General features: G+C 41.3%; 1 protein-coding gene across 4 annotated transcripts in view; it reads left to right on the top strand.

Moving 5' to 3' along the window:
• The first annotated feature begins 449 nt into the window (after nucleotides 1-449).
• Nucleotides 450-10,409, top strand: part of ABCD3 (ATP binding cassette subfamily D member 3) — a 28,048-nt gene continuing 18,088 nt past the window's right edge. The window contains exon 1 of one of the 4 annotated variants that reach the window (XM_056497659.1): nucleotides 450-771. In XM_056497659.1, coding sequence (XP_056353634.1) covers nucleotides 659-771 — 113 coding nt within the window. In that variant the 5' untranslated portion in view covers nucleotides 450-658. Of the gene's footprint in view, nucleotides 772-2,736; nucleotides 2,865-10,409 lie in introns of those variants that run through there. The other 3 variants (XM_056497660.1, XM_056497661.1, XM_056497662.1) reach the window with 3 other exon arrangements.

The following is a 10,409-nucleotide window of genomic DNA, read 5'->3' as shown; positions in this document are numbered from 1 at the left end:
CCTGCTGTACCTGGCGTGGCTCTACTCTTTATGAGGATAACTTTCCTGTACTTACACGGGTGACAACTCATTCCACCCTCTGCCTGACAGCCAGTGTTGGCAGCTCCTCTCACTGCGCTAACAAAAAAAGAAAAAAAAAAAGAAAAGACAACGTGTGGCAAAACCTACATCAAAGTTCACCTGAAATTCTGAAACGTTTAAAATGTATTAATTTTGTCTTGTTAGCACATGTACAAGCCACTCCTAGCACAGAGCCGGGGCTCACACTGCACCCCTGCACACAGAGCCCCGGCAGGAGGATGCCCGGAGCCCGCGGCAGGAGGAGCTGCAGCGGAGATTCCCCGCGGGCCGCGGGGGAGGCCCGGCCTGGGCGGCTCAGCCCGACCTGCGGGCGAGGGCGGCCGGCGGCAAGCAGGAAACGCCCCTTCCCTTCCCTTCCCCTCCTTCCCTCCCCTCGGCGCTCGGGCCCGCCCGCTGGCAGGGCCCGCCCGGGAGCGGTAATTGCCGTCCCGGCGTTGCACAACCCGGCACCGGCGCGGCGCGGCCCGTCCTGCCCTGCCGGCGGCGCGGGGCCGGGCGGCGCCGCCCCCTCCCGGCATCCCTCGCTCGGCTGCCAGGCTCGGCTGCGCTCCCTCGGCGGCTCCGCGCTGCTCTCGCCATGGCCGCCTACAGCAAGTTCCTCACCGCGCGGCACTCCGCCATCGCCGGGGCCGCCGCCGCCTGCGCGCTGCTGTGCCTGCTCGGAAAGCGGCGGGCGGCCGCGCAGCACGGGTGAGCGCGGGGCCGGGCCGCGGGGCGGGAGGGGCCGGCCGAGCCGCGGGGCCGCGCCGGGACTCGCAGTGCTCGCCCTCACGGCCCTGGGCCCGGCCGAGGGGCGGCCGCGTCCCTGTGCCGCGCACAGGCGCTGCCACCGCCGCCCTGTGCCCTGTGCCCTGTGCCCGGCAGGCGGCTCCTGGGCACGGGCTCAGCCTGCTTCCCCCGCGCCTTCCCCGGCGGGAGGTCGGTGCCCCTCTTGCGAGCATCCAGCCACCGCCGCCTTGTTATCCGAATTATATTGGCTTTTTCTATTTTACGGACTAGGAACGAGTGTTAACACTTGACTTCTAGGGATGACCGTGTCTGCATAGGCGATTAATGGACTCGGCTATTGTTTGAATGCTGCCGTGTGACAGTAAGATACACGGGCAGCGATTTCAAAGGGGCCAGATCTGGTGATGTTCCCTGTGAGGTTGCCTGACAGATATATGGTGCTAGGGTGTGTATTCGTTACTGCCTTACAAAGCACTGGTATCGCAGAGTGTGGCAGATGAAGACTCAATCCTATCATAGATCAATCCTTTCACGGTTTTACTGTATTTGTGATTATAGGTTGTTGAGCGTATGCTTAAGAGCCGGTGTGTTGCGATATTACAGCTGGGTATCTTGTAGGCACTACAGAATTATACTGAAATGGACTTACTCAACAGACTTAAGTAATAACATACCTGAGATTAAGCAACGATCCAGTTTTATTTTACCTAATTCCATTCATACACAATATCTGTAAGAGTCTCATGAAGTTAGGTAACTGTCACACAACATTGATATGCTGCTGACAGGTTGTGCATTTGCTACCTTACATTGATTTTTGCCTGAGAGTTAAAACAAGATCCCAGGCTATGGCTGCAGGTTACTCTTCTATCAAACTCATAGGGAGGACTGAATTTTTTTCAGATTTCTCTGCCTAAGTTAGTGAAATACCGCTTAAAAAAACCAGAAAAGCTGTATGGAAGGGAACAAAAATTATGAGCTCAGATTTTCATGCCTAATATAGTGATATTTGTAAGGAATACTGGGCCATACAGATGTTCTGGGCACACTTATATGTTAAGTCAGACAAAGAACATTGTTTTAAAGTGAATTTAAATTGTCCACACTTATCATGTTCAGCCTTCATTGAGGAATGATCTTGGAGCACAAACCAGGTTGCATTCAGATTGGAGCACATCTTCAAACGTAGGTGCAGGTCCAGTGTGGTTTTGAGGTGCATTTAATATATTCCCACTGCTAGTAGCATTAATTTGATAAAAGCAGGTTAGAACTCGTCCAGATTAATCTCCCTATACCTGAAATAGGTATTATGTGGGTCCTGGGTTGTCCCCATTAAACTATTTTGCTTTCATGTCTTTCGATGTTGATCTGCAGGACTTGACAATGGCAATACATGCATTAGCTTGAGAGTTGGTGTATGGAAAATAATTGTTAGCCTAAATGCTGAAGACTGTTTGGAATGTGGCTTTCTAGTGTGGATCTTCAATTTTGCTAAGTGTAGTATTAAAAATCTGAGGTATTAATATTCATATATATATTAGGTGGACCAAACATTATTACAGGATTAGTGGGAATTGGGAAGGGGGGATAACTTGTGAATTACATTCCACCTAATTCAGCAGATGTGTGGGCTTGTGAGAGCCTGACTGATCTGTCCCTTTTCCTCTCTCTGTACTGCAGTCTTTCTGATACCTTGTCTTTTACTTCTGTAATCTCTTTAGTAATTTTGCGTTCTTGTATTTATTAGAAATGCAGTTGCTAAAGTAAGTACATGCTTGCAAACTTGATTTTTTGCTTGTGTGTATGTTTTGTTTTACACTTTTGAGTCCCTCCACAGCTTAGGTCTTATTTACTGCTGGTACTGTATTGTGGCCATGGATTCCAAACTCTAACATCCAACATTCGGTTGTTTCAATAATAGCTGTGCTGCTGCTTGAGTGCTATTTTGAGGATGGTTTTTGCCCACTGGTCTTCGTTCTTTTCTCCATGTTTCCCTGTGAGGCAAATCTTGCCAGGAGCCTTACAGAATGCTACCTATCAAGACTAGGCAGTAGGTAAGCTTCATTGCCTATATCACCAGCCTAGACAAAAGCATCTGGTTATTACCATTGCCTCATCCTCCTTTAGTCTCATTAGTTTGTGTATCATTCATTTCTTCATGCTTGGTTGCTAATGTAAATTATAGCATACTTTTGAAAAGGATTGTCCTTGTGCCAAGTCTTTACGTTTTCAGCATTTTTGTGCTTGGATATGAAGCTGACATACAGTAACAAGTGCACAACCTTTGAAATCTGCAGGGCCTAGTGTATCCTTTAACATCTGTTTTGTACATCTCTGACTCTTTGGGAAGAGGAAGAAGTTGGGAAAGCGTGGCTGTCCTAAATTTTTGTACTTATTCCTAGGGAGAAGAATTTCACTTGGCAATCTAGATAGTCTGGAAGAGGACTGGTAGCGTGTCTGCTGCTTGAGGTTAACTGACTAAAATACGTGAGGTGATTTAGTTTTGTGTGTGTGAATTCCTTGTTAACCTTGGTGTATAATGCCTGAAGATGTTGTGTCATGTTAGTGTGAGGTGAATTTCAACTTCTTGAATTCTGAAGGTGAAATTCTGATTTTAAGCTTCACAAGGGCAAAGGTAAATGTTGCAGACCTGAATATAACCAGCAAAATGCTGGGCTTAACATCAGATGAATCATTGAAATGTTCTAGTGCAACAGCAAACTTTACCTGCAAAACTTCTTTCCTCTCATAGTTTCAGAATACAAACTTATGTGTACTTTGTGTTCAAAATAACATTTTGTGTTTTCCTATTATTTTATGTGTTTCTGGAGTAACTGCCATTTTCCTGTTTGATTTTGTGTGCTTTTTTTAAGTTTTCTGGAATGTCAGCAATAGGTCTGCTGCTGGTTGAACTTGGAAAGCAAAATACCATATGAATTGAGAAAAAGAAATAATCTTTTAGCAAATCAGATGTGTTTGAATGTGTAACAAAGCTATGTGACAGGCTCTTCATGTTGTATGTGTTCCTTTTTATGCAGAATAACCCTTTATAGGCATGATAGCAGGAAGGAGAGGTAGTAACTTTTACCTACTTTTCTGCTGTCAAACAATAGGGGCAAGGTTCAGTACAACTCATATCAAGTAGTAATGTATGAATAATTAAGCTGTATGTGTTATGCCAACCTGCCTTACTAGGTCAAAGATCACTTAATTAGTACTGCCTGGATTAGTCACAGATGTTGTTCTGTAAGAGGTATTACACTGCTCACTGATTTTTGCAGAATTGAGAGGTGGTGTCACTTACAATTTACAATGCATTGTTACCACATTTTTCTGAAATCTTCCAAAGTAGAGTGATGTAGAACTGTTTGCTTATAGTGATTTGTAAGTTTTCTGTCTTACTTCCTTGGAGTAAAGCATGGAAAAAATACATTGGTTCTTTTTCCAAGTTGATCTCAAAAAGTCTGTTTCCTTACAAAAGCTTCATGTCCTCTTGGGTGGGGGGATGTTGTTAAATCTAAATGTGATTATGACTTCAATTGTAGTATTTGGGTTTTTTAGAGTCATAAGAAGTTCTTTGAGTGACTACATTATCCTGGATTTATGAAGCAGAAAAAATGTCTGTTTATTCTCTTTCTCTAATGCTGCCTCAAACAAGAAGCAGCAGAATATTTGCTTAAGATTTGATTGCTTCAGAATTAAAACCTTAAGGGGTGTTACATAAAGGAGCTGGATATTTTTCATTATCCCTCTAATAATTTTTCCTGAGTATCCATGTAGTTTAAAATAAAGTACTTACACAAGTAGAGTAAGCTTGGCTTACTTTCAAAAAGATGGTATTTAACTCATACAACTTTCTGCTGGAAGGAGGGACTGAAAGAAGTCATGGAAGGTAGTTAAAGAGTTTGAAACTGCAAGATTAGGGAAAGGGAATAAACACTTTAGAGTAATAGGAAGGCATTTGTAGTGGATGGGAAGGTGACAAAATATTTTAGAATCTGCTTGTAGACACACTGGCCTTTCCTATCACCTAGCTGCATACATTAGAATCCAAGATGTTAGGACATGGACACAATTTAATATAAACTGAGCTTCTGAAACCCCTCTGATGGCATCCCAGCTGTGAGGAAGAAAACCAAATTAAGCAAGAAGAGTGCATGCCTGGGGCCTTAGAGGTTAGGCAAGCCTGAAGTGAGAGGGAAGGCTTGTAGAGTGGAGAGAGTTCTGTGCAGACTGTGTATCAAGTAGGGTTCTGCACAGTTCATCCTGGGTGACACAACCTCTGCTCCTGCCTGTCACTGTGCTGCTCAGCCGTTGTCTGCTGGCAGAGTGGCAGCACGTGTCACTCAGTAGATGTCACTGCTTATGTGAACATGCAGTTTGACAGTGACAGACATGCAGACAGTGACTGACAGAAGTGCAGTCAGAGGTGACAGACACATGTCCAAATGTTTGGAGGCCCTTTCAAACATGAAATAGGAACAAGTAGTTGTAGCTTGAAACTCACAGTGCATTTTTATTCCATATGTGTATATTCAGGATGTTCTTCTCTCTTGTGAGTTTGTGTAATTTCCCTAGATTCTGAATATGTTTGGGTCGGCTTTGCCAGTGAACTTCAAATGGAGGGACCTGTTCTAGTTGAGCTATGGCTTTTTGACAGGAAGGGTGAAATTATATTGCTGCAGATTAATAGACTTCTTTTGTATATGTAAAAGCCTTAAAGGGTACCTGTGTTATTTGGAGGAAAGGTGGCAGGTAACAAAAACAACTTTATGCTAACTGCATTGAAGTAGATTTATCTAGGATGTGAATGTGACTGTCCTTACTTGCACTGCTTGCAGTAAGTGCACTAGCATTGAGGGAAAAAAAAATACTAAATATACACATATGATTACTAGAAAATACTTTGAAAATGCAGTCTTGTAGAAAAACCTGCCTGGGGCTCAGGAAACCTGTCTTCAGCTGGAGGGTATGGAGACAGGAGAAACCCGATGACTCAGCCCTAATCCTTGCATTTAGACTGCCTTTGTTTGGGGCCTGGCTAGCTAATTAGTGGTTTCTCTCTTAATTACATTGCACAAAATGCTTGCTGTCTAAGGCAAGATTTAGTGTAAGTGTGTGTAACAGTGTAAAACTTTTTCATTTTTTTAGGAAGCTAGCTAGAAATCTTTTTCCACTGTTATCCATGAGAGAGATCTTTAGCCACAGCTCAGGCCCAAGCACAGCTTAAGACAAAATTAATACTGATGAGATTTTTTTTCTAAGTAAGATATGTTATTGAGATGCATTCTTCTACTGAAACTTGGAATTTAATTTCTTCTTCAACATTTCTGCTTTGTTATCTTCTTCTCAAAGGCTTGTAGAAACTTTTTGAGCTTTAGCAATGCAGCATAGTAACATAGCTCTCTGTGACCTTCTCAGAGTCCTCTTCTTGCTTGCCTGAAACATTCCCCTCACATTATTTTTGGTTAGGCTGCAACATGCAACCAATCTAAAGCCAAGAAAGTTGTGTTCTTGGTTTCTGTGTGTGCTGAGTGTACTGTGTAAATGGGCATGCTTTTGGACTGTGCCCAGGCTTCTGAGTAAGGTTGCTGGCCTTGACCTGAAATAACTGTGGTGTTGCTCTCTGCCCCTCTGTGTGAGATATGCACTATGAAACTCTGCCTGCCAGTGAGCTACATCAGACTTTTCTCCCTATTGCTGTTATTTCTTCAGCCTGTTGCATTGCATCCTTAGTAATTTGGATTTTATTCTGTTTTTACAATGTCTCAGTACTATTCCAAAACTAACCTGAAAACTGCACAAATAATCACGAGGTATTGCAAAATTGTTTATTTTGTGTGATTTTGGAAGCTGTGAAAACTGCATAGTGCCATTCCAACATGTAAGGTCTGCAGGGTACAAAGGTTGCCTAGAGGTAACAAGTCTTTGAAATGCTACACTTAATCCTAAACCATATATTCTTTCTTTGCACTATGTTGAGCAGAAGCAAGTCATCTTAACTCTATAGAAGGAAGGTTGCATGACCTGAAATTTGTAGGATTTTTTTCAGTTAAGGACAGCGTAACATTTTAAAGACCTTACTTCCTCATCATGGGTCAATTAACAGCAAGTCTTGCATATCACTCTCTTCATCTGCAATTCCCTGTTATGCTTAGCTCACTGTAGATTGCTTCCTCTGAACTTTGTTCTGGATGGAGACAGGTATTTCTAAACACAGTAATCCTTTAACTTTTTCCTGTTTGCTAGTAAATACCTCAGAACTAATATGCCTGAGTCCTTTCAGTAAGAAGATTCAGGCCTCTTGAAGGCTTTTCACAGTTTCTCAAACTTTCTTCTTCAGTAGTGTTGAGAATTATTCTGTTTGAGTAAGCAGTATTGTTGCATGCTTCTTTAGAGAGAATAGCCTCTTATGTAAATAGAGTCAGAAGAGTGAGTGTTCTGACCAGTACTTATTTGGAGACAGGAATTGCATGATTTCTGCCTCCCCACTATGCTGCGATACTGCCCTTGAAGTTGGATCAGCTGTCTCAAATGCCTGTACAGATCCTGAAACTCTACTAAGTTTATTTAAAACTTCTTGCTGATTTGGGCTGTTCATGTTTCTCAGTGTAGGAGAAAGGTGTTTTGTTGTATTGCCTCCTGTCTACTGGGTAATTACTTGCCTATTTACTTTTCGTTAGAGAGTTGCTATTCAGTTACCATGCATGTATGAATGACAAGTTTGGTGGTGTTGTGTCATCCTAGGTACATACTGCTGACACCTTTCTCTGCTTTTTATATCTGTGTTTGCTCTAAAAGCCCTGTGTAGTGAAATAATGGGTAGCAGGCTACATCTGAAATTCTGCTTTTCCTGAAGCTTCCTCAGGAGATATGTGTTCCACTATACTTCTAGGCACTTTATGTTCTTAAACAAATTTTACACATTGAATTCAGACTGCTTTGTTGAGTTAGTTCTTGAAAATATATGGTGACAAGTTCCACTGTTTTTGATTCACTATAAGAAATGTTTTACTACTGTGTTTTTTCTTACTTTTTTTCTATATGTTGTCTGGATAGCCCTTTTCAAAAACGTTTTCATTGCCATCTGCCCTTGTCTATGATGGCATGAAGGAACAATGGCACTGTACCAGCAGGGAGTTATTTGCAGTGGACAACTTGGCCAGCATGTAGCACTTACCTTCTTCCAGCGCTGAGGCTTGTGATGCTCCTCCAGCATTAAGTAAATGAGAAGTGTGGAATAATGGAGAGCTTGAATCTATTCCAAGTGTTAGTGCTCTCTGCTGTAACCAGATAGTCTTGCTGTATTCTTGCTGACTAATTGAGGATGTTTTTTAGTCTTTAAATTCATTGAGAATGCAACCACCATTCTCACAAAAAAGTTCTACAGTAATACAATGGAGTCTGGAGTAGTGCCAATAGGTATTGGATTGGAAAGGTTTTATTCCAGGCAGAACTATAGCACAGTCTTTATTTGCAAATAAAATGAGAGCTGTGTAGGCACGTTTAATTTATTTTTTTCTTCTAGACTTCATATTTAAGATTGTTTCCATTCTTTTTATGTATTAGGCATTAGTATTAGTCTTGTTTTGAGCTTGAACAAATTTTTCTAGAAAAAAGAGAAAATTACACTGTTAAAGCTCTTTTTTGTTAGATCTTAATTTTAAAATGCTTAGTTTTTCTCTTAAACTTTATAAATGTTAATTAAGTGTGAGTTCATAATTAAATGTAAGATCTTGATTTCCATACAGTCCTTCTTTCTCTTTAATGGATAATCAGTTTCAGCTCAGTAATTCAGCTGCTCAATTTCTCTCAGTAGCTACTGTTGGAAAAATATATTAATAAATTCATCAAAGATATTCAGCAAACTGCCAGAATAATTCTGGGCCTTATTTTCCTAGTTGATTACTCTATTAATATATTTACTTCTGATCCTTTAAAGCTGAAATAGCCATGTGTTATGAGCACTGTGACTTCAAACATTGGCAGAACTTGAAGCAGTAAGCTTATAGGAATTATTACAGCATGTCTGGAAGAGAAGCATCATCTTAAATTATGACAAGTCTAGAGAAATAACCACATAGTTTGATAACTGTTCATGCTTAAGAATACTGCTTTCTTCCTACTGCCAAACCAAATGTGATTGGGCTGACCCATACTCAAGCTTTAAAAATATAGGTCAACCTTTCCTACTTTGAAAAACTACAAGATGTATTGAGAAGTTTCTTGTACCAGGAATACACTGCTCTTGCATCACCAGGATGTTATCTCCAACTAGATTGTTTCTTAGTTACCTCAGTAGCCCTGTTACCATTTCCACAGATGTACTTCCATCACAGCCTGATTAAATGTTATAGCTCTTCTGAACTTTTATTATTTCTCCCCCAGTCTGGTCCCTGCTGCCCTTCATATTCTTTGTTTTGTCTCTTGCACAAGTAGTTTTACAAGATTTTTATCTTCTCTCAGACTTCCTTCTCTGTTGCCTTTAATTAAGTTCCTGCTAAACTGGCGGATCTCCCTTCTTGCTTTCATGGTCTCCTTCTTCCCTTCCCTTCTCGTATTCCTCTGCTACCTTGCCTCTTCCTTCATAGTAATTAAGTTGTTTATTTTCATTGGTCAGTGACATTCATAGATCTTTCTAATCATCATAAATTAAAATAGGCACAGTTTCATTCTCGAGTTTTGCTTGGCAGGGCTTTAAAATACAAGTGTGAAATGGTGCTGTTGATGAAGTATGTTATGGCACAGCTGATTGTGTGGCAGTCTGCTCCTGTTTTGGTGTTTAGACTGAAGGAGCAGTGCCTTTCATAGTTTCTTCTTTCTTGTAGTTTCCTAGGTCTGCCTTGTAAGTGTATGAATGTTGTCGTTTTAAGGCAGCCTGCTCTCAGTGTTTTAATATCGTGGTTAAGAAAGTTGTGGTTTAGTATGTTTTGTGTCTACTTTTAAACTACGTAAATTCTCCAGACAGCTTCATGTGCTTGTCTGATGCTTGAGTGTCCCAAGAGGAAGAAAGACAAACTATAACTGTCTTACTTGTCAACTTTTCTGTCTTAAAAGTAGAGGCAAAAAGAATAGCATTGTGCTTTTCAATGTTTGTTTAGCACCAATTGGTAAACATTTTTCTACTAACTGTTCTGTTAAATGCAGGGGAAGGAAGATAGACTAAAAACTAACTCCCCTTTTAATGGACATGTTTGCAGGAGCTTGATTTCACAGGAGCTGGCTTTCTTTCCCCTGCAGCACATGTTTATGAACAAATAATCTCTCTGTGTAGTAAATGTGTTATTTTGAAGTCAAATACAATGCAAAACAAATCTGGTTGGCTTATGTAGATAGTATGAAACATCAAAGCTGGGTGCTTGGATTGCTGAATCTGCATTCTTGATGTTTTCTTTTGTGGTCAGTGCAACCATGTAGCCATGCTTGTAAAGTATGTGTGAGAAACAGAAAAACCCTTGGAGTTCATGGTACAGAGCCAAAGTAAATCTGAACATGGAGATGAAAGGGTGAGACTTGGTTTTCCTATGTGAAACTGTTCACTGGAATCAGTAGGATTTCATTGGAATTACACATGCTGTATAAAAACAGCACCTAGGTTT

This window comes from Oenanthe melanoleuca, chromosome 8 (genome assembly GCF_029582105.1).
Source record: "Oenanthe melanoleuca isolate GR-GAL-2019-014 chromosome 8, OMel1.0, whole genome shotgun sequence".
Classification (NCBI taxonomy): domain Eukaryota; kingdom Metazoa; phylum Chordata; class Aves; order Passeriformes; family Muscicapidae; genus Oenanthe; species Oenanthe melanoleuca.
The sequence above is the reverse complement of the archived record's forward strand: the minus strand, read 5'-3'. Positions and strand labels throughout refer to the sequence as shown.